The sequence below is a fragment of the Lactuca virosa genome, chromosome 1 (genome assembly GCF_052849685.1).
Source record: "Lactuca virosa cultivar CGN04683 chromosome 1, Lactuca_virosa_CGN04683_v6, whole genome shotgun sequence".
Classification (NCBI taxonomy): domain Eukaryota; kingdom Viridiplantae; phylum Streptophyta; class Magnoliopsida; order Asterales; family Asteraceae; genus Lactuca; species Lactuca virosa.
The window spans coordinates 212,892,948-212,918,878 of NC_136426.1; the positions used below are offsets into that span (position 1 = coordinate 212,892,948).

A 25,931-nucleotide genomic window follows, 5' to 3' on the forward strand; every position below is an offset into this window, starting at 1 on the left:
TTGCATTTTGATTGGGACTTCAAGAGTTTGGAAAAAGATGTGGAAAACTTTTCGTAGTACAAGAAATTGATTATGGTGAGGAACAACCCTCCTGATGTCACATGATGACCTTGGAAATTTCTTATTGTAACTTGAACTGAGTCAATTTAAAAGGAGTTTATTGTTTTGGGATGATAGAGTATTCTATGTGTGCTTTTATACTCCCTGTTTTATCCTTGGTATTACCACTATGAATATTTTATAACGTAGTTAGCGAGTTCCATCATTACGAATGTTTCAACAAATTTTGACGAAATTTGCATTATAAGTCCTACAAGTTCTTTTATAGTCGATTGACGTAAACTAGTCGTATATCATTAAGATTGCAAGGGCATTTTGGATGGGTGACCCCGCCTTAAGCCCACAACCAAACAAGGAACATGGAATGAGGCGGAATCACACATTCTAAGTCCATAGAATCTTAATGATATATGACCATAATGTTTACACTAGCCCTCATAGATTCCAGGGGCGTAGTATTATTGGGCTAGAAGTAGGAATTGTAGTTCAAAATAAAATAGTTATAGGCCTGCTATCTTCAAACTTGGGCTTTGGCCCCTCCCGATTCCTAATCAGAATGGTCCAATACTCCCAATTCTCCAAGCGACCAAGCGGTATCAAGAAATCAAAATCGATTCATCCCCATTTTCCCAATTCGCTGCCTATCTCGCCTGCTGTTCGTTTGTCGCTGTCTCGCCAAGTCAGTCGCCTGGTCTCACTCTCGCCAATCGCCATCGCCAAGTGCCCAAGTCCCCATTCTCACTTCACAGAAATCAGGTATGTAATCCCGAGACCCAAATCCTGTTCAGATGTTCTTTCTTTTCTGATTGTAAGATTGTTGATTGTTGGTGTTGGCGTATTGCACTGCTGCTGCTGTTTTCTGTCAATTTGTTGCCTATTTATGCGTTACTACTGTCTTACTGAGTTTCCTTTTAATTTGGCTGTCATTTGCGATTTGGCGATTTGCCAATTTGATTTATAAGTTATGAACTTATAGATTTTGTTATTGATTTGGTTATGCTTAACAGCTTGTCAGCTTCAAACAAAACTGAAAAGTGACAACAAAGATTGATTTGGTTATTGTTAAATGAGTTATTGGTTATTGTTCTAATTTTGAATTTGATTTTGTTTTGATTGGATCAATTGTTCCTTCATTTTGATTTTTCTAGATATAATCATGGGAAAGATGAAAACATTGAAAGAGAAATTGTTGTCTGCTTACTAATATATCATTCATAATCTGTTTTTAAAGACATTAAAGGTTGTCGGGCTGGGTTGTAATTCTTTTTCTAGGTGTTTTTGGTGTTTATTTGTAGAAAACAATCTGTTTTTTTTTATTTCAGTTTATAATATTTTCGCCCCCCCCCCCCCCCCCAAGTTAATTGTTCAAGCTCCGCCACTGATAGATTTACTAGTAAAAACCCTGAGTTTTTTTTACATAGATGATAAGACTTATTTGGGTTTTGCCGTGTTCTCAAGATTCATGGTTTATATACTTGAATCGATGCTAGTTTTAGTAATAAAAAGAAATTTTGAATTTAAACGTCGAGGTTAGAAGCTTGTACTGATATTTAAGGGGTTAAAAAATAAAATTTTATTAGTTACCTATAGCGACACACAAGTCATAATTTGCATGTGTGAAGACTTGGAGTACTTTCTAATTGGTTCGTGTGTGAAGACTTGGAGTACTTTCTAACTGGTTCATGTGTGAAGACTTGGAGTACTTTCTAATGAAAAGTGTGCTACTGGGGAAATTTGAAACTGGTACGTAGCTTCAAAGTCAAGAATATGCGGTAGGCATGTGATGTATTAAATGCATGAGGCACATAAGTCATAATTTGCGGCAACATATACGTATATGTGTGTGAATTGAAGAAGAAGGTTACAGTTCAAAGACCATATATATTCATTTCCTCTTTATTTGTTATTAATTACTTCTCCCACTTCACTTATATAAATCATCACATTCTTACCGCAACTTTTAACTTCTCCCTCACAAATGGATCCACCTGCAGATCATCAAAACCCCATAGATGACCTCGATTGGTTTCAGTACTTTGATCATCAAGATCTTTTCAGGTATATATAAACGTCACTCATTACCCCATCTTTCGCACAAAAAAGTGATTTTGTCTATATTGATCAAAACATGGCTTGGATTTGTAGTGATAAAAAAGAGTCTTCCATCGTGTTGGATTTGATTATCTTGAGTTTTTGGATTTTTGCAGTGGTGACAGGCTCGACCATCCTGATTACGAGTTGTCGGAAAAATTGCATGAAGTGCTCGATCAGAACGTTTCCACAGTACTTAACAAAGATCAAAACATCATTTCTAGAAATGAGTTTCACGATTTGGATCCCCTTGAAGATATAAGCTTATGGGATTGTTGGGAGGATGGTAATTTACCATTGGTTAGTTTCAGTGAAGACTGTAAATCCGGTGGTGAGGCTACAGGTAGTTCTAGTGCTGCCACCACTGATCACGGTGGCCGGAAGGTGGTAAATAGATTGAGACCATTGGAGTTTGAAGAGATAGCGAAGTACTTTGAGATGCCGATAATCATGGCAGCAAAGGAACTAGGGATAGGGTTAACATTGTTGAAGAAAAGATGCAGAGAGCTAAACATAAACAGATGGCCTCATAGAAAACTTAAGAGCCTTCAATCCCTCATTCAAAATGCCAAGGTAAACTACGATAATAACCTTCTATACATTACTCATGCATGTATGCATGCACTTGGTAACCAAAGTAGTTTTGGTATTTTCTAAAATTTTAATTATTAGTTTCTTTATAACATAAACATAGGCCCTAGGCATATGCCACATCGAATCAATTGTTTTACTACGATTTCTGATTTATATTTACATAAACTTAACTCATTGTAAATTTTATGAACTCACACGAAAAATATATTGCATCTACCTAAAAAAACTAGGAGTTGGGATTAAAGGAGGAGGTAGAGACGTTAGCAGGGCACAAGAAGATGATGGAGAAATTGCCAGGTATGGAATTGACAGAAAGAACAAAGAAGCTTATGCAAGCTTGCTTCAAAGCTATTTATAAGAAGAGAGGACTTAACAATCCTTAGTCCTTACCTTTTCTTTTAGCCATTTTGTTATAATTAGTGGATTTTAATCTACATTGTATGTGTTTTTCTCTTGATAGATTGATACCCTTTTTAGTTTCATTGTGTTTGTCTATTGATTTTTTATGCAGAAAATTTTGTATAATTTGGGTATTATAGTTTGTATTATGTATTTAGCTATATTCTAGATTGCCGACATGACTACGCTGACGACTCTATACCAGAGGTCTATATAAATAGACTTATGAATTTAGTAGGAATAACTTGATTATAATCTTGTGATTTGTTCCATGTCTGATCCACTCCTAAGATTCACTCGACATGCCCCCAGTTATGTGTAATTAAAATTTTATTAGACTGTTGACCTAATGAGTCTACCCTAAGTCCACAACCAAACAAGGAACATGTCAACTATGAGAAACACGCATATGGACTTGTGAGTTATTTGTAAATTGATTAGGGAAATAAAGTTTTTTTTTAGACATTGTTGGGTAAAATAATTGTAAAACACTTGTTGGGCCATGGTTAGGAGTGTTGGGCACCTTTTGGGCTTTCCATGGTTACTAAATGTGAAACATGTAGCACTTGCGTGGGCCCCCACAAAACTAAGTTTTCACATTTCTTTCCCACTTCTAGGCCCATTAGGGAACTTAATAGTCCAATGAGTTGGCCATTTTGGAGTGTATCCTTTCGGATACGTTTGATAAGGTCGGGTATTTTGATGGCTCAAAAGTAATGTGAATGACGCGCTTTGGCCTATAGGTTTGGGAACTCTCGCCTTTGGTCCCCAGATAAGCAAACTGGTCCCTCGGTTGATTGGGATGTATACGAATGCTTACCTAGTCAGGACTTTCGGGCTACCGGCACCTCCCCCTTCCAGTTACTACGCGTCCATTACTATGATCCTACCCAACTAGAGTGGATGACTTTGAATTTCCTATGAGCTCTAAGGAATACATATATGTATATACATTTTGTTAAACAACTTGAGTATGTGTGTGATTTTCAGAGAAAGTGGAGAATATTCACAAGTGTATGCACACATATAAGTGTCAGGAGTAATACGTATGCACATAAGGGAGCAATTAACACACAAAGGTATTCCTAGGATTTTCTAAGTGCGAATTGCATGCAGTTGTGTGTGCATTTTATAAACTAGCATACGAAAGGACCCTAGAGGCTATAGACTAGGTCAAGGCAATTAACCTAATTCCATATAGTCAAGGGCTCTGATACCAATCTGTCACACCCCGATCCTTGTCGGAATCGATCGAGGCGTGATATATTGTTCAAAGTCTCATGACAACTATGTTATAATATGATTAGATTCAATTAAGTACTAAGTATGCAAACAAGATCCACAACATACAAATACAAATCCAAATATGAACAACATTTATTACATCAAATTTAAATAGTCTTGTGGATTTCTAAGGCACAACCTATTTTTCATCAACTTCATTCTTCAAATCTACATCATGGGTAAAAACAGGTCAACTACGAGAGTTGGTGAGTAATCTAATTTTAGTAGAGAAAATTGTGAAGTTGAAACCTTTATAATTGGAAATTTGTTTTCTTTTGAAGTCGGCAAACAATTGTATTTGAGATAACGGTTTATAAATCAAAAATTGATTAACAAATGATAACAACAACAATAAGTCCTCACCCTATATATACATATGTATATATATATATATATATATATATATATATATATATATATATATATATATATATATATATATATATATATATAGGATGGAGCATCTAATCATCATACACACTCAACCACGTGCGATCAATCACCTTAGCGTCCCAAGGCGGGGTGGTCAACCCAATAGCGCTATTATTGTCCATAACGTACCTCAAGAATACGGGCATAGTCATGGAGATTAGACTAAAAATGATAATGCACTACAAGTACATGTAGCGTAAACAAACAATGGTTATACAATTAATGACTCACGTATAAATGTCCCAACAATGTCTCAATTGTGATAAAACAATAAAATGAAGTTGGAACATATTAGAACCACATGATACACCCCAAAAGTATTGAAAATTATAAAATATGGGGTAGATTCCTCACATTAGTCCCCAAACGAAATGCGTGTGTCGTACGATAGACGATTCGGGTCAAAATGGCGTAGAACCTAATATAATTAATAGTTTTGGTTTAGGAACTGCTAAACGAGAATGGAGTATTAATACAAATAATTAGACACATATTCTTATATTAGATGAATTAACAATAATTCATTTTGATTATAATATTAAGGTATTTATTTGTTAAATGAATTTTAAATTGAATTACTTACTTTGCATAATTAATTTATATTTTCAATTTAGGCCGGATTTTAATAATTTCTTATTAGAATAATAACTTGCCCAATTATAATTATTTACATATTTTAACAATTATTTATATGAAATAATCATTAAAATGCATTTTTACATGCTTAAATACTTAGGAAAACAGTTTTAAATAGTAAACAGTATTGAAAAATTATGAAATTATTAGGAAATCATTATTTCATACAATATGAATTACTGTAAAATTTGTATATTTTTCTGAACTGTTTTAGTATTTATTTAATATTTTAATGATTAAACAACACAAAATTCGGGAAAAATAGTAAATGATTCTCAAAAAATCTGTAAAATTAACCATAGTTTTATAACATGATGTAGAGCTCAGTGTATAAGTTTCAGATATTTGTGACTATGGGAAATATTTTTTATATATTTCATTATTAATTAATCAATAAAATCATAAATAATAGTAAAAAGTAATATAAATGCATGAAACTTCATATATCATGTTTAATCAGTATACAGGTCATCCCAGAATTTTCTCAGAATTTATTGAATGAAAAAAGTATTTTATGTGAATTATTGCCCTACTTTATTGCAATAATTATAGTAATTCAATAAAAATAAATTATTTTCTGAAAATTTCCAGAACTTCTTATTTTATTGATGGGATTCTGAGAAAAATCAGGTTTATGCATGAAATGAGTTTTAGATATTTTGGTGGATTTAATTTGTTTCTTGTATGAATATGAAACTTTTAACAACATACCTTGATGAATGCTTCAAGAGGGATGAAGATTTGAGTATAATAGATTGTTCTTGGATGGAATATGAGTATTCTTGGAGGAAATTTCGAGATTGAGAGTGAGAGAAAGAATAGAGAAGATTTAAGTGGTGAAGAGAATAATGTGTTGGGAGAAAAAGGAAAGGAAAGTGGATGGGAGGTGTGAGTGGGAGACCATGGGAATAATCTTTTTGCTTTTGGTGGTCTTCATAATTTCCCACTAACACAAGCATCTTTTACATAATTAATATAAGATTTTTATAAAATTTAATGTAAAGTTTATAAAAATAGAGTTTTATAAAATTTAATGTAAAGTTTATAAAAATGGAGTTTTATAAAAGATGAGTTATTATTTGATTATAACAATCTACTTTGATTTGAAGTTTAATTATAGCATTCAAGTTTGATTCTTTTAAATTTAATTAGAGCATTATACTTTGATTTGATTTTAATATGGTATCATAATTTAATTTGATTATAGTTATAACGTTGTACTATACTATGTTGCTATTAACGTCAATTTATACCGTAGTGTATGAGTTTCGATCCTATTAGCATCAAGTAATCTTGAGTAGGGTTTGAATGAGACTGCGAGAGGTTTCGTTTGTGATCTTTTTGAGTGTCCGGCTTCGCAACGCAAGGTCCATAGACCCCGTTAAGCCATGATTTAGTGTCCTACACAATCCCGATGATTGTGCAATAGTGTTTTATCTCTTTGGTTCATTGTTTAGCACTGTTAAGGCTAAGGAAAATCAAACACATGAACTTTCCAAATGATGTTTTCTCATTAAAATAGCGAATTATACAGTGATTACATAACGTAAACCCTATCATACAAGGGTTAATGGAGTTGACCGGTTTGACTAGTTGACTTTGTTTGACTTTGACTTGACCGAAATTTGATGGTTGTCACATCGGCCGATTTCATGCACCACACCCTTTCTTGTCTTAGAAAACTCTTTCCTTGAAAACATTTTTCTTTTGAAAACTTTACCAAATCCTCAGTTTGAGTTCAAACACACTCAAGAATATGTCTGAATCCCTCAAACCAAGGCTCTGATACCAACTTGTAACGACCCAAAAATCATGGGTAAAAATTTCATTTTTATTATAGTCAAAACACAGATATCGTTTAATTCAACATTCCAAATCATTGCTAGTTAAAAACATTTATCAGAGTTCATCACAAAATCACATATTGCAGAAAACACGGGTGTGTACGCTGCGATCAAGTCGGGCTCTTCATTTCCAAACCGATGATACCTGAAACCATAAACAAAATTGTAAGCACGAAGTTTAGTGAGTTCCACAGAGCATACCCCACATAATCCACATAATCACATAAACCATATCAGTCACATAAGTCATGCATATAAACATATAAGGATGCCCTGGACATCCTCCAGGGTCTTACTCCAGGATGCCATAGGCACCCCCACATGGTCTTACACCTATGTGTCATGGGCACCCCCATGGTCTTACTTGGAATGCCATGGGCACCCCCACATGGTCTTATAACCAAGTGTCATAGGCACCCCCATGGTCTTTACCTGGAATGCCATGGGCACCCCCACATGGTCATATAACCAAGTGTCATGGGCACCCCCATGGTCTTTACCTGGAATGCCATGGGCACCCCCACATGGTCTTATAACCAAGTGTTATGGGCACCCCATGGTCTTTACCTGCAAGTAACACAGAGTCAACTATCATACCACATATCACATAAATAACTAGCATACCACATAACGCATAATAGTTAGCATACCACATAAGCATTAATAGCTAGCATACCACATAACACATAATGGGCCGGTCGTGGTGCCTTCGACCCATTGGTATGGTGAGGAGACTCACCTCTCACTGCTGAAGTCCCGCGAATAAATATATGGCTGCTGGCTGACCGATCCTTGAACTGTCAATCATCAAGAAAAAACCCAATTAACCATTTGGGTTTCAGTGCATAACCTTACCTCCACACTTGGGGTAAACGGACCATTTTACCCCTAACCTAACTTGGCTAAAAACTTAGGCCCAAACCTAATGGTCCACAAGGCCCAAATACCAAAAACTACCCAAGGCCCAATCCATGGCCCAATTTTCCAAATTGGTCCCAAAACCATAGTGGGACTCCACAAATAAATATCAACCCAAAACCTGATGGCCTAACAAGGCCCAAAACAGCAAAGCCCAAAAGATGGCACAAACCGAAGCCCAAAACCCGAAATCCCACTCTGTTGAGTACGCGGGGCGTACTCAGCTTGTACGCTAAGCGTATTGGCTTAAGAGCTTGTACGCTGCGCGTACAGGCTTGTACGCCCATCGTACTCCTCCCGATGACCAACTCTCAATTCTAGCTCTTAATCCATTAAGTCAAGACGTCCTACACCTCAGAATAGCCAAATATAAGTGACTTGATCCATAAACTCGAATGCTTTAAGCCTTTGCATGGCTTAATGAAGCCCAAACACCAAAGATGAATTCCAAAAGGTCAAAACCACTCCCAAAATGTCTTAAAACTTCTCAATACCTTAAGACCTCAGTCCAAACTTCCAGATCTGATTTCAAGAGACTTCTTAAGTCATAAAGTTTCCAACTTTATGACTTAGCATAACTCAATGGGGCCCAAATCAAAACCCTAAGTCCCAAACTTCATCAAATGACTACCAAATCATGCATGGAAGGTTTATTCCCATCAAGATCCAAACTTTATGACTCCATAACCTATATAAGGACCAAATATGAAACTCAAAGATTCTCGAGTAACTTCTACTCACAAGAACCACCTCAAAGGGACCAAAACCATAACGATGTACCACTTAGTTGGATCTACATGAAAAAGTTGTCAGGGTTAAGACTTTATAAATCCAGAAGATAGATCTAGGTGCACAAAGCTTGGATCCAAAAGCTCCAAGTCAAACAATGACTCTTCAAGAAGTTTACTTAGATTTGATCATGTCTAGTTTTCTTTCTTTTTTTTTTGTTTATGTGTTTCTTTTATACAATTATGAGCTAAATCATTAAGCTTTTTTTTAGTGATGATGAACTCTAAATACTATGAGTCGTTTCTAATTTACATGGATTTATGAAGTTGGTTTAGCTTTTGTTGGATTTATCAATACCTAGCATGTTAAAAGGTTCAATCTTGTTTTCTTAGATTTCAAGTTTAGTGTAGTTGAATGACCATTTTAATTGCATGACTTATTTACCTAGTTGTTTATGAACATTAAGGTGCTAGAGCTAGTGATTGACCAAATCCTAGAATAGGTAATAAAGATAATAACTTTAACTGTGTTAGATAACATAATTTGATCATAATTGTGTTTGGTTATTTGTCTTGATCATTGATAATTAATCTTAGATATATTTTACATAACCCAATAATATTAAATAATCAAAGATAAACGGAAGTGTCTTTATTCTCTTGATTACAATCGTCTTTAATTAGTTGTTTGCGTTAACTTTAGTTAATTGAAGTAATTAAGTTAATCTGAACTTGCAAAATCAGATCAAAAACCCTCACTTCAGTTGTTTTTTCTAGATTAATTTTTAGTAGTTAATTTACTAGCTAAATACTGTTCCTTGAGATCGACACCCGACTAACTTTTCTATATTATAAACTGACTAGATACACTACCTATAAGTGCATTAGTAGATAAGTTTTGCTAGGTTATAAATTTAACAATAGATAGGTATATCTACGCTCATCACTTAGTAACCATGCGACTTTTCTTGATCCCTGCACGTATCATGTGCTTTTGGTAGAACGAGCGCATACCATATGCCACATCTATCTGTTTTCGTCCCAAGAATTTTCTCAGGCTTCCTAAGTCACTACACATAACTACAACTTAGGTATTCTAACAAACACCTAAATAGATGCTCAAACAAGCACATATAACTAAACTTCGTAAATTCTCTTTCTAGGATTCCTTCTACTCTCGCTTGCATACTACATGAAGTCCCCGCTAACATCGGTAGTTGCCTCGTAAATGCGAGTCATACTATATTTTTTCCCTTAATTTGAGATCATATCTTATAGTCATATATATTTTTACCTTAAACTCTGACCATAAATTACTTATAGTCATATCTTTTTCCTTTTATTAGTAGTATTTACTCTTTTTGACATACATAAACAAATTAAATTGTGATCATAAACCGCTAACATTCATATTTTTTTAGCGTGACTATTGTTTAGTTTTAGATATACATAAAAATTTAAACGATTACCATAAAATACTTATGGACAGTAGTTTTGTTTCATTTACTAAATTGATAATAAAGACTTGCTACACAAAATAATTTATGTCACCATTTGTATTAGCTTTTAGTCACATCACATTCATATGGCTAGTTCAACACTATAATTTAGATACATAAATAAGGGATAATGACTTGATAGGGTAAGATACTTTTTGAAATGTACACATTTAGTCCTTATTCTTTTTTTTTTTTTGTAAAATAAACCATTATACTTTATTTTTTGTAACAATGCAATCCTTGTGACCGGCTATACCCGGTATACCGGTCATACGAATTTTCTTTTAGGGAAAATGACTTGATAGGGTAAGATATTTTTTGAATTGTACACATTTAGTCCTTATTCTTTTTTTTTGTAAAATAAACCCTTATACTTTATTAATATGTACACATTAGGTCATTTTCACCGAATTCTACAGGTTTTGCTGATGTGGAAGCACAAGTGGCACTAAATAGCAATTAATTAGCTTAGTCACCGGAGGTGGGTGATCCTCCAGCAACAAGAAAAGGGCGGCGACCCTTCTCTTTCTCGTTTCTCTTCCTTCCGGTCGAACATCAACAACCAAACACCCTTTACCTGTTGTGTTTCTCCGGCCTGTCTCTCTTTGCCTCCATCTTTGAGATATGTTGCCAGAAAAAGAAGAAAGAATCGACGAGGGGGCTACCAGAGCAGCTCCTCGCCGCCAACTACCGTCTCTACTTCCTTCTGCCTCCCCCTTCGACCTTGTTGTTTTTGCCATCATTCCTCCTTGCTACCAGTGATGTGTAGGAACACACAAAGGAGTCGCCGGAGATCGGGGTTCTCCCTCTTTTTCATGATGAATAAAAGTTGGAAAAATCTTGTTGTGGATATGTGGATGCCACCTGGGTATTTCATTTCAACAAAATAAAAGAAAGGGAAAATGACTTGATAGGGTAAGATACTTTTTGAAATGTACACATTTAGTCCTTATTCTTTTTTTTTTGTAAAATAAACCCTTCAACGTCAGCAAAACCTGTAGAATCCGGTGAAAAGGACCTAATATGTACATATTAATAAAGTATAAGGTTTATTTTACAAAAAAAAAAAAAAGACTAAATATGTACATTTCAAAAAGTATCTTACCCTATCAAGTCATTATCCTCATAAATAATTATTTCAAATCACCATATATGTTTACAGTCTCTTATAAAAGCAATTACAAAAATATTCTGAATGATTACCACATTTTTCAATCGTGACTAGTAAATTTTCACATTTTTTATTTTAAATCGTGGCCAAATGTTTCGAAATACTATATAAGTCATGTGAATCAATAAAAAATGTAGCTAAAACTATACAAGAATTTTATTAGTGACATTTATCTACTAAAATAATCAAAAATATGTCAGACTTGTTTCAGTAAAGTTGTAACTGTATGCCCTCTTTGTACTAATAATAATTATGTCCAGATAAGAAAAATATAACAACATAATTGGATAGAAAATTTTAAATACAACATTTTAATGAAAACAAAATATAACTTTATAATAATAAAAAAAAACAAAAGTTACACAGGTCAATAAACAAATAAACGATAATATATTACTAGTCCTTCAGTTTTAGCCCATTAACCAAAGGAAAACTTGTCCCTTATCATTCCAAGTAGTTGAGACCAACATGTACGTATCACAAGTAGACGTCAACCATACTCTTCCCATATAAAATCAACACACAGTCTCGATCCGAACCCTAAACCATCATAACTTATCTCGTCTCTCTTTCCAACTTTCTCGCTCTAGAGAGAGACAACAATGGCGAATAAAAGACTTTTAGCTCTTTTTCTTTCTCTTTTCCTTTCAGTATTAGTTCATCAAACCCATGCCAACAAACAGCTCCATTCTCTTGTTCGACTCAACAAAGCTAAGCTCTCAAAAAACCCTTCTGTAAACACAAGCCATTTCGAACACCCAAAACATTTACATAAAGAAAGAGTAGTTCTTCCTCAAGAAGGTTTAAAAGCGAAGGATAAGATCGAGAAACTGCCTGGCCAACCTTACGTGAAATTCGATCAGTATGGTGGCTATGTCACCGTAAACGAATCTGCTGGCCGGGCATTCTACTATTATTTTGTTGAAGCTGAAAAATCTAAGGAGTCTTTGCCACTTCTTCTTTGGCTTAATGGAGGTAATTATTTATCTTGAATTTGAATTTTGTATAGATATCAAGTACTCGATAAATTGTTATACTAAATTATACTGTATAAACTTTTATGTTTTCCGATACGATTTGAAAAGCGTTTTTACAAAAAGAAATGATAAAAACCACCCAAAAGTGTTGAAACTTTTCAAGAATCCTTGAAAGTGTAAAATTATGGTACCATGTCATGTGATATCATTTTCCCTATCCACCGGAGGTGCTAAGGTTGGACAAAGTGTAGGCTAGAGTGTATTCGACTCTCTCTCTCTCTCTCTCTCTCTCTCTCTATATATATATATATATATATATATATATATATATATATATATATATATATATATATATATATATATATATATATACTGCCACCTAATAGGAAACTTGACCTATACTAGAAAAAAAAAAAAAGGAAAAGTGAAAGACAATCAATCGAATATAATTATAAATTTGCCAGTTGATATAATTTAAGATAAGATTTAAGTGGATACACTTTAAATGGCTTTTATGTAATTTTTGTTGATTTTAGAAAGGTAGATAGTTTAAAAATGACATGTATCCAAAATTTGTTTATAACTTATTATAATTCATATTTCTAAAAGTAATGTTTACAGGTTCAGGTTTTGCATTGTGTCCGCTTTAGACGTCAAAATTTTATTTATAGCATTATGATTAATACTTTCAATTATTACCTTTGTGATGTCGTTATTTATGAGACATTTGTTAATTAAATAATTTTTTAAGAAAAAACTATAAATCATAAAACGTTGATTTTCATAATGTGAATCATAAAGAGAAATTTGCTTTAAATTATGTGTTATTAACTTACGTATTTGTATATGATATACAATTAAATAATCTAAAGAGAAAAGACATAATGATGTGAAGAAGGTTGAGGAGTTGACGGAGTGTTTGTCTTTTCAAGGACGAACCAACATCATACACCTACTTCCGTGTACTAATTTGCAAACATCGCCTCAATCAGTGCCTTCATTTTATAAAAAATATAATAAAACTTGCATATTTTAGATATTTGAACATTAATATTGAATTGTAATTTGTCAGGTTGTAAAGTACTCTCAAGATAACACAGTGTCAAGTATGTCGTAATCCACGGAAAATTGAAAGAGAAATTATATATAACGAATATATTATTTGACAATAGAAAGAAATGACACATTTTTATATACTTTTTTTTAGTTATTACATGTATCCATCATTATTAGCATATAAAAAATCAAATACACACTCACTCATGCCCTCATACATGTGGTACACCAAATCTTCAACGCTAATATTATTTTTTTTTTTGAAAAACTATATATATATATATATATATATATATATATATATATATATATATATATATATATATATATTCTACAAATAACTTCTAACCTAATGGTATTAAATGTTGTTTTCATTCTTCATTCTTTGAGGTTGTAGATTTAAGTCTTCATCTTAAACATAATTTGTTGTGCTTATTCTAAAATAAATAATAATATATTTTATTATAATCTCAATTGTAGTTTCCAACATATTTAATTTGTTATTATTTTTCTAAAAAACTTTTTAGAGGTTTATAAAAATATAAAAAGTTAAAGGAAACTAATTTTTGTAGAAAAAGATTAAAAATATAAAAATATATATCTAAAAATGATTAAAATTATAAAAAAAAATATGTAAAGTGTAATTTTATATTAACATAGAGGTTCTAATCTAAGTACTAACTAGGAGGTCATGAGTTCAATCCGAGACAGAGGAGATAGATATTCATTTGCTTTAAAAAAAAGTTTAATTTTATAAAAAAATAGACTACTGATTTAAAAAATTATTATTAGGAATGGAGATATCTTACAACAACATATATTAAACGAATATAAAAATATTTATAGGAAAATATTTATAAAAATATTTATTAAAAAATATATAACAAAAAGTTTTGAAAAAATTTAAGGATTTTTTTTGAAGAAATTTGAATTAAATAAAGTGAAAAAAGAGCCAAAAAATATAAAATGAAAAAAAATGAAAGACTAACATGGCAATAAAATTTTAAAAGATGTGCCAAAAATCTAAATCATAAAATGGACAACTATATGAAGAAATTCGCAATTAATTTTAAATACCTACGGCGAAAATGTAATAAGAAAACACGAGAGACTATAAAATAAAAATAAGAGATCAAACGTCCTTTAAAGTTTAAAAAGATTTATAAAAAAAAATAAAAAAAAAAGGAAAGCGATTGCCGATGATATATAAATCGGGTACTATTTATGAAGTTAGTTTTTAATATTAATGAAATATAAAATACCAGTGACAAAAATTATTATGAGAACTAAAATAATATATATAAATTTATTTTAAGGAAAAAAGTAAAAAGTTATCGAAAAAAAAAAGTTGGAGGCATAAGAAAAAGCTGTTGACATTTTTATCCACCAAGCATGTGGGACAAAAAAACAAAAATATAAATATAAATATAATGAAGGGAAGAGATTGATCTAGTAGACACTTCTGATTAAAAATTGTACCATTCACCAAAGTTTCAAAGTTGGCGATAATGTTATTTTTATGGTTTTTAGTTAGTTGAAATATAGGAGTAATTTTGGAAATTGTAGATGAGAATGTTGGCTTTGTTCCCTTTTGACATTTTGTAAGTTTTGTTTTGCTCTTTCTTTTGTGTCCGGTCTTTTTCTGGCCGTGGTTTTAATAAATTTCGCCGGTTCAAAAAAAATAAATATAAATACAATATATTTTATTATAATATTATTTTAAATTCCATCATATTTAATTTATTATTATTTTCTTAACAACTTTTTACTTGTTTATTATTAATAATTTTTTTTAACAATTTAGTTACTTATAATATATAATTTAAAAGAAATAAACCTTACTTATATAGAAATTATTTTATGGTATAATTCAATTTTTATTCAAGTTTATTTTCAAAAATAAACATTTTTTTATTTCAATCATTAATATAAATATCGTCACTATATTAGGTGTCGATTTTATCGAAGTATTAATCAATTTTGTTATATATAAAAAAATAAACAAGGTTTTAAAAATCAACCAACCGACCATAGATGTAGTTTTAAATGGTTAAAAAAATTTATATATAACAAATAATATGTTTAATTCATTTATTCTACAACATCGAATCAATTAAATATGCCAATAAATTGTTTTAATCCATTATATTTATATCGGTTAGTATACTACATAGTTCCTTCCCTTCATTTGCGTTTAAATTCATCATACCGAACATAAGAAATGAAATATACTGATCAATTTCATTATTTTCGTCATTTCGTTACATAACTACCTTTACTTCTCATCAAATATTTTATAAATAGATTCATATTTAGAGTACCACCGAAAATAATAACATATTTTCTAAATAGATTTAATAAAGGAAACTTTTTTCAATGATGTTTTCTAATAAATTATTTTGCTACATCAATTAAAGAAGGGAAACTTGTTTAGTAATAAATTATAGAGAAAGAGTAAGGCCTTATTAGTTTCTTTTATCTCTCAAACATGTGTGGAAGGTTCTATGTCATTTCATGTTTGTTTAGACACTTGTGGCAGTAGTTGTGTACAATTATGAAAGGCCACGACAATTAATAAACCAAGAGATGAATAACTATTAAACAATTAATAATCCAAGAGATGACTAATTATTTATCAAAAGGAATCTTGAGTTTATTTATTATGCTTTTGCTTGTGTTTGTGTCCATATTGATGACAATAATACAAGCAAACTGTCGTAAATAAATGAACCCACACATCACTTGTCGCTAATAGTTCCAAAAGATATAATAGTTTGAAGAAAATAATACCACATAATAAACAGATCATCATGCTGTGGAATCATTTCTATGGACATAGTGGAATGACAGTGTCACATGTGCATATGATCATACCCCCTAGTGACTCTTTCACATGACATGCACATGCAAATAAATACATCATATTTTAAGCTTGTACATGAGCCTGGACCGGGTTGGACCGGATATGAAAATATTTTTATTCCTTTTTGGTAGTTTTATGAAAAAGTATCCCTTGTTTAAAATAAAAAAAAATACATGTTTTTAGAGCTATTTTCAAGATGATGATATGAAGGGCATCTATTTTTTTGTAGAGTCGAGAGATTCAAGGGAGTCACAATCTCATATTGTTTTATATATCTTTTTGGTGATATAGAAAATGTAATTTATTTTGTCTCATTGACTTTTAATATTTTTTGATCTAATAATGCTATTGAAATTTTGCATAAATGTTTATATTTGTTAAATGTTCAATTACATGACATGTATTAGGGCCTGGTTGTTCGTCACTCGCCTATGGAGCAATGCAGGAGCTCGGACCATTTCGAGTCAATAGCGATGGCAAGACTCTTTACAGAAACAAATTTTCTTGGAATCATGGTAAAGATTACCATCAATCAATTTTGCAAATTATTTAAATTGCTTAAATAATTATATTGAATTTTATGTAATTTTCAGCTGCAAACGTTTTGTTTTTGGAGTCACCTGCGGGAGTAGGGTTTTCATATTCTAACACATCATCAGATTACAAGAAAGGTGGTGATAAATCAACCGCAGCAGATAACTATGTGTTCTTGTTGAATTGGCTAGAGAGATTTCCCGAGTATAAAGGAAGGGACTTCTATCTATCGGGAGAGAGCTATGCAGGACATTATGTGCCCCAACTCGCCCACACCATAATTTACCACAATTTGATCGCAAATAAAACCCTTATCAATCTTAAAGGGATCCTCGTAAGTGTTCTTTCAACCTTGTAATTTTAGATTTATCACTATCGAAAGCTTTTTAACAAGTCCGGTCAAAAGTGGTCCATTATAAACGTTTGGTTAAATGTGTGGGTTCAAATGAGAGGATCAATAGAGCTTTGTTACTTTTGTCTACTTAGTTTAATAGAAATTTTAATTTGTGTTAGTGGCATTCATAATATATAGTCTAATCATCGCATCATTTCATTTTAGATGCAAATTTGAGATTTTTTTTTCCTTATAATACATTTAACTTTACAAAAAGTTCAATAAAACATATATGTTTCTATAAAAATAAATTATTTGTTAATAGTTTTTTATTATAAAAATCTACTCTAGTAAATAAGAGTTTTTTTGCCACTTCTCACATTCTCATTTAATTTGTCAAATGTCATTTTGTGGTTATTTTGAATTAATTTTTTTTCCACGTGTCATTTTATGAGTTTTATTTTATTTTATTAAATTCTACATAATATTGTAATGTAATAATTGCAATAAATGTAATAATAAATAGATATCAATTTAATTAATAAACTTACATTTTAGTTTCAAAATTTTTAAAGTAAAGCTTATTAGTTTCTTTTGTTTATTTATTTAAATTATTTGTTTAAATTTAAAAGATAAAAAACATTTCCATTATAATAATTTATTATTTTTCTTATTTTCTTATAAATTCAAAGTTCTCAAATATTTAGACTTTTATATTTAATTTTTTTTTTAAATTAACTCATGTAATATATAGGTATCACAACTAATTTATGTTATTAAAATGTTTAATAGTCATTAAAATTCATATCCATTTAAATGACATGGTGTCATCCCAATATGATTTATTTACTTTATTGCATGTCAATTAAGTATTCTCCAAGCATTATAATTATAAGTATCGTGCTGAAAATTTATTACAAAGGATTTTAGCATTTTGTAAAATAATTTGTTAAATCTAAATTTGTGAAAAGTGAAGTAAGATAAAATTTAGATATGGTTTTGAAATATTGGTAAGTATTCATATAAATCGAAACTCTTGGCTAAGTCCTATATATTGATTTTGAAATCCGTCTTTTACATGTAATCCGTTTGAAATTAAGTAGCATTTTCAATTTTCAACTATATTATAACAACAGAATGATTAAGGAAGCAAAAAATGAAATTATATTATTATTATATATATATTAAAGTTGTGGAAGAAAGGAATAGTAAAGTTGGCATACTTTGTCCATGTTTGGTCCCTTGATTTACATATCCGGTCCCTATACTTGTTTAATTAATTTATTCATGTCCTTTTGTTTGTGTTCCATTCAACTTCCCATTTTTTTGGCAGAATTGGTCCCTGTGTTATTGTTGGAAGTTAGGAATATTAAATTTGGATGTTTTTTTGGCAACTTTGCTCATTATTCTTTACTCATTTTGACACTTTTGGTCCTTGCAATCAATATTTTTACACTTTTTTGGAACCTTTTAATATTTAAAGTTTGGCCACAAAACTTTAACGGTTTGACAACTTTGATCTCTTTTCTAAAAAGTTGTTAATTCATACCCCTTTAATTCTTTAGCCATTTTCACACTTCTGGTCCTTGCAGTCAAAACTTTTACATTTTTTGTCCGAGGCAAAGCCCGGACTTTTCATCCTTGCACTTTCTATGTCTGTCATATTTATCAATTCGGAAACAACATTGAAAGCTTCTGGCCCCCGCGTAGCGGGATAACCTTTCTAGTTATAAATAAAAGGACCAGTCATTCAAAAGAACACCCGAATAAAACCCGATATATATATATACCATATTGGCTCTAGGTAACACCTTGTCCAATCAAAGGTCATCCATCCGAACAGATGCAAACTTTTAATGTCACGGCAATTCTTTCCCACCAACTATGTTCTACTATTTTTTTTTTCTTTTTTTTTAAAGGCAACTATGGTCTAGATCTACTGGTTTCCAATTTCCAAACTACATTTTAGGGTAGGGTCATGGTGCATGTTATGTGGTCATATGTTCTTATGGTTTCCTAGAAAGCTCATTATAAAGTCACAAAAAGAACATGGTCCATGGTGAGCGCTACTTGCCAATTGCCATCATCCCTTTATACACAATTCAACATTATTTTATTTGTCACATTTGGCACTTGCTTTAGAGAATTAAATTATATGTGGCATTGCAAAAGATTTCTTTGAAGTAAATGACTTATGTTACTAGCATTAATTTGATTTTTTTTAAATGAATCTATATTTACAGATTGGAAACGCAGTGATCAATGATGAAACGGATACAATAGGGATGTATGATTACTTCGGATCACATGCCATAATTTCCGATGAGACTGCTTCCATAATCCGAAATGACTGTAACTTTTCACCAAATGCAATCACACAACCAGATACGTGCATTGATGCCACAAACGATGCTGATTATAACATTGAAGCTCTTGACATCTACAACATCTATGCTCCTTTATGCTTCGATGGAAACCTTACTAGAAAACCAAAGAAGACCTCGGTATGGGCTTTACTATTTATTAAGTTTGTCAACAAATAAATTATTGGATAATAGAAAGTTATTGCAACAGTTGATTTGTCGCTAATTGTTTGTATGCAATTTTTTGGTGCATACAGTGGCAAAATATTGATCCTTGTAGCGACTACTACACTTATGCTTACATGAACCGTCAAGATGTTCAGAAGGCTATCCATGCCAATGTAACGAAACTCAATCATGATTGGGAACCATGCAGGTACATTTAGGTTATGTTTGGCGTACTAACTGAAAAAGCTAGCTGATAGCTGAAAAGCTAACCGATAAAAAATAACGTTTGATAAAACTAGCTGAAAAGCTAGTTGAAATATATAAAATTACATAAAATGACATTTAAGAGTATTTTTTATAATTAATTAAGAGGTATATTTGAAAATTTTAAAAAGACTCCTAAAAATCTAGTCTAAGTAGTTTTCCAAAAAGCTAGATTATGATCTAGATTATAAGCTACTTTTTGTTTTCCAAACACGACAATACAAAAAAAAGCTCGAAAAATAAGCTAGCTGTGGCGTGCCAAACACAGCCTTAATTGTTTTTTTGAACTTTTTCAATAAGTGGTGTCTAGATAAATAAATTTTAAAAGTATATATTTTTAAGAGATGACGGAATCTTAGGAAACTAAAATAATTGATGGAAAATTAGTAAAGTGTTTGGACTTTAATGGGAGAACGAGTCTTTCTCTTATTTTCTCTATTATGTAGTCACTTTTTCTACATAGAATTAACTCTTATACCCGTTAATTTAATAAGTTAAAAAGAATACATACAACTCATTTGTGGGTCACTTAAAGTAAAGAAGTGTCGTGAAATATAAATTCTATCTAACTGTATAAAGTTTTGATGTCGAAATCATGCAGTGAAATCCTTAAAGGTTGGCTAGATAGCGCCACAACAGTTATTCCACTCCTTAGGGAATTCATGAAGTTTAAGCTTCGCGTTTGGGTATTCAGGTAATTGTACAAAAGAAATAAGATATAAATTAGTCAAGACTTAACATGTATAGATTTCAAATTTATGTCCAATACTTTCAACCATTTATCTAGTTTCTGTAAACTTGTCCATATTCTTCGTGTTCTTGAATCTTGATGACAAAAACTAGTGACACATTTGTTTTGTCACACATTTGCCATTTTTCTAGTTTGCTCTATGTGTGACAAATGCATATGAAACCTTCTTTTACTTGTATTTCAGCGGAGATACCGATGCCAGGGTACCAATTACCTCAACCAAGTACTCCATTAATTCCATGAAGCTTTCTATAAAAACCAAATGGCATCCATGGTTTCATCAAGGAGAGGTAAAATTATCATTTAAACTTTCCTTAGGATACGATTCAAAAAGGGTAAGAGGTTTGAGTCTCAATTATGAGAGCTTCAATTCCAATATGAGTTGGACTATTGTGCTAACCTTTTGGTTATGTATCTTTTTTACATCTCGCATCATGCTTTCATGATGACAATGTTGTCAACTATTGAGTTACTACTAGATTAATAACCCTTTTATCAATAAATAATAATTGAACGTTTTTTTAGATGCTATAAGCCCTTAGTTACCACTAAATTGATGGATTAAAAATGGAATTAACTTAAGTTATAATCACAGGCTGCTGGATTTGCACAAGTGTACAAAGGAGATCTAACATTAGCGACGGTTCGAGGGGCGGGTCACCAGGTGCCAAGCTACCAACCAAAGAGGGCTCTTGCACTCATCAAGCACTTTTTGTCAGGAAAGCCACTAAGGGATTCTTCAAAACGTTGATATGATTCAATACGTCTTGATAAATTATTCTTTCACAAAATCTGCAGATGTTTTCTATTGATTAATTGTAATTAGGCCAATTCAATTGTTGATTATTGGTGATATAAGTCGTTTTTCATTGATTTTCTAGCCACCACAAACAAATAATATGTTTAGAAGTTTGAAATATGATGAATTGTCTCGTAATACGATTGAGGATTAAATTAATTTGTGAATTAATCGATAGATATAAATCCGAATCTCAAGATGTGTTTTTAGGATGAAAATATATCATAATATACATATTCCGGTCTTTTGTTTATTTTTGAATTGTTGTTGTCCCGATTCATTGTTCCCTACAACTTTTGTTTGGGACGTGGGCTACATTATCAAGAAATCTTATGTGTCCGTATTAGGCTATTAGGCATCTTCAAGAAAGAGACTCGGAGCCAATAAATTCGGAAAAGTCACAGCCACAATTGGGGGGGGGGGGGGGGGGGGGGGGGGGGGAGACCAATATGTATACACTAATCCGAACCAAGGCCGATCCATGCATACCGTAGGCCCGATCCAAAACAAAAGAGAGGCCCTTCGACATGACTTGAACTAAATTGAAAAAGTTTGTTAATTTTTTAACTCGGGCCTCAAAAATAAATGTCGAATTAAAATTCAAAATGAAATTTTTATTCAAATAAATAAGTTGTTACGAATTAACAATCAACAAATTAAAATATAAAACTAAAGAATGGCAAAGACATGTATCAGAAAAATAAAAATGATATATACAGATAAGGAAAAAAAGGATTGAGCATTATGATAAAATGGTTGAAGGAAGAATCTTGGCTACAAGTTGAGGCTAGTTCACTTTGCTAACAATATGTTTCTAACAAGGAGGTCATGTGTTCAATTCCAGACATTGATTAACTCGTCGTTCTAAAAAAATAGTCGGTTGACTGATTGTGACAATAGCATAAGATTTTTCCATAGATTTATTAAAAATAAAACCCAGAAAAACAAAATTCATGGTCTAATGATCAACGATGTTTAGAATAACTGTGGTGAAACTATTAAACATGAGGTTTGGAAACAAGAGAAAACTTTAGGGCACTGGCGATCGGCAATCATCGACGTGTAGTCGATCGGAGTCCTCCAGCAAACACCACTGGTGGTTCATTACGTTGACAACGTCATGAGGGATAGATAGATGGGAAGTGACATTGTTGTTCGATGCCATGTAGAAGCTCCTTCACGTCAAAGAGCAACCCAAGAAGGTCGTGATCTTAATCGTGTAAGTGTTAATGCTCAGTCTTTCTACATTACAAACTTTCTCGATACTGTGTTACCCAATGATTTATGGAGGGTTAGTGGACGTTCAGAAAGGGAAGTAGACGTATTTGTTTCAAAAAGATTGTCTCGGGTTGGAAAACGATTTGGTTTCATTAGGTTTCCATATATTAATAATGTGGAGAATATGGTGAAACAATTATGTGACACTTGGTTTGGTTATCACAAGTTCTTTGCTTCTATTCCAAGGTTTTCTCGCAAGAACACTTCTTCTCAAGTTCCTTCTAAAGTTGAGAAACAAGAGGTTCATGTGAACTCATATGCTAGTGAGGTGAGGGGTGTGCCCAGGGAGAATCATTCGGAGGTGAGTTTTGTTGAAATTCAATCAAGGGATTTTATGGTGTTGAAATTCAATCAAGGGATTTTATGGTGGAAAAAGGAAAGTTAGCATGCCTTTCTAGAGCTATGGATTGTCATACTCTTCCTACTCTTCGCAAGATATGTTTGGATGAGGAATTTGGAGATTTGGAGATTCGGTATGTGGGTGGTCTTTGGGTTATGGTTGAATTTAAATCCAAACATGTGTGCAAAAACTTTTTGGCTAATGAATCTTTAACTAATTGCATTACGGAAAAAAAAAACCTTGGGATAGAAATTCCATGCCTTCAGAAAGGAATGTATGGTTTGGTGAAGGTCTTCCATTACGGACATGGATTAAGGGTGCATTCCGGAAAATCCTAGCAAAATGGGGTACGATAGGTCATATTGATGATAATCTTGGGGAGGATATTTATAAGAATCGTGTATGTGTTTTGACTTTGTGTCAAGATATCATTTATGATGTTGTTAAAGTGTGGGTGGATGATTCCTTCTTTGGAGTTCGGGTTAAGGAGGCCACCGGTTGGACTCCCACTTTTCCTTCTGGGGGTTTTAAAATTTAGGTTGATGTTAATGATGGTATTGGAAACAAGGAAGGTGAAGAGAGTGTTCACTCAAATCAGGAAAAGGAAGATACTTCTTTGGATCGGTTTGGAATTTATGACAATTTGGAGAAAATGAAAGAAGATCATGACAAGCCCCAAGAAAAATCAGAAACTTACAATTTCGAGGCTGTAAAAGAGCATTTTGGTTAGGAATTTTCTATTGGAAAAAATCTTCAAGCTGATGAGCCTTGGCTAGATTCTGTCACAACTGGCATTTTTGCCAGGAAATTCTGTGATCATGTAAACGTCAACTATAATAATACTTGTAACTCTAACTTGATATCATACACTATGTTCATCCTATGACCACCAACTTAGTCAAGATTTACAATTAAAATTCAAAACTCTATGCAAAACATTTCAGAAAGTCAATTGGGGAGTTGAAAACCCTAGAGATCCAGGTTCAAGTTCATTATGGACTAGGATTTCCTTATTGGGCCTAATGGACCAATAAGCATTCAACTCAACTATATTGGACTTGGAAGCCCTATTTGGATTCTAAATGGACCCAATTCATAAATCCATAACATTTTGGACCATTTGGGCCTAAAATGATTCATTCTAACCCTAATGGGCCTTATTGGGCCATAAATGATCCAATTAACCCTAATGAACCATAAAACCCATTAATACATGTCATTTGGGCCATGAACCATCTAATGAGCCTAATGGGCCGAAAAGTAATTATTGGGCCTCATAATTTTGAACCAAGGCTAGAAATGGGCCAAGCTAATCCACCTCTTTTCTCTTTAGCCCATTCTCGGCCCAATGAGTAAAAGAAAAGAAAAATAAAAGGAAATTAGGGGGATTAATGAGAGTTAGCCACCTCACAATTGCATGGTGGTTCTCCATGCTAATTACCCATTAAGCAAATACAAGGCTCATACTCCTAAGCATCCAGACGTTTCCGCCATCTGGTTCGGGGGTGTGACAGATTCTGCACCTGCTACTATTCACCATAAAACTTTTTCTATTGTTGTTGGTGATACTTTTGCGTTTTCCTGCTCAGACTTCACTCCAACAACAAAATCATCAGATCCTGTTGTCGAAATTTGTTGATATACCTGTGTTATTGATTTCGTTGCTGAAACAGATCCATCAGTAGCCCGAGCCCGCTCGTCTGATGTGACTACTTCAAATGTTGTTTCGCAGGCTTCCTCTAACCTACCAGTGGACGTCCTTGGTGATCAGTTTCCATCCAAGGAGGTTGTTGTTCCAGTTAAACCAATGGGTTTCTCCTGTGGTTTTGGAAGAATGCCAGGAGTGGTTTTCTATGAATAATCATTGTCCCATCCTCCCGGGTTTTCTAAACAAAATTTTTCAAATTTTCATGGAAGTAAGTGTATTTCAGCAGGATCGATTACTAATGACTGTAATCAGGAGATGTTTGTTAAAATGGTACAAGTTAGAGAAGCAATTGGTTATGATATGCATGGGTGTAGGTATAAAGTTTCTGATTTCTTTGAAGGGCAACGTGAAAGATCTGGGAAGCCATGAATTACCTTTTGTTAAAAATCCAAGGAGCATGTAATTTAGATAAAAGGGTGTGGGTGAGATCCTTATGTTATGTACATAAGGTTAATTTTTTGTCAATTCAGGAAGCAAAATTAGAGGAGATCGATTTGGTTTCTGTTCGTTCTTTTCAGGGTAATATGTCGTCTTTTTCATGTTTTTTTTGTTCGTCACGGGTTGCCTCGGGTGGTATTTTAGCTACTTGGGTGTAACATCCCTAAAATTTCAACAAATTTAAAATTTTCAAAACAACCCATTTACTAACAAAAGTGTTTACAAAACCAATATTTCCAAAACATTATTTAAAAATCAAAGTCTCCCAAGATCCAGTTAGTAGTAAAACCAAGGATGTGTACGGTCACGCCTTCGCCTTGCCACTGTCCTCTGAAGAACCTGAAACCATAAACAAAACTGTAAGCACGAAGCTTAGTGAGTTCCTCCAAAGTACCAGTACAC

At 32.5% G+C, this 25,931-nt stretch overlaps 1 protein-coding gene across 1 annotated transcript; it reads left to right on the top strand.

Moving 5' to 3' along the window:
• Positions 1-12,155: 12,155 nt before the first annotated feature.
• On the top strand, positions 12,156-21,962 carry SCPL40 (serine carboxypeptidase-like 40). The gene is made up of 8 exons (XM_079083297.1): positions 12,156-12,631; positions 16,960-17,067; positions 17,146-17,420; positions 19,664-19,924; positions 20,041-20,159; positions 20,817-20,909; positions 21,151-21,256; positions 21,562-21,962. The coding sequence occupies exons 1-8, from the start codon at positions 12,259-12,261 to the stop codon at positions 21,715-21,717; spliced, it is 1,491 nt and encodes a 496-aa protein (XP_078939423.1). The 5' UTR covers positions 12,156-12,258; the 3' UTR covers positions 21,718-21,962.
• The last annotated feature ends 3,969 nt before the right edge of the window (positions 21,963-25,931 follow it).

Bases quoted from the DNA above. Each gene is read 5' to 3' on its own strand.
- SCPL40 (XM_079083297.1), top strand. From the start codon at position 12,259: ATGGCGAATAAAAGACTTTTAGCTCTTTTTCTTTCTCTTTTCCTTTCA. The intron at 17,421-19,663 runs GTAAGTGTTCTT...CTATATTTACAG, and splicing joins TCAATCTTAAAGGGATCCTC to ATTGGAAACGCAGTGATCAA. The intron at 19,925-20,040 runs GTATGGGCTTTA...TGGTGCATACAG, and splicing joins GAAAACCAAAGAAGACCTCG to TGGCAAAATATTGATCCTTG.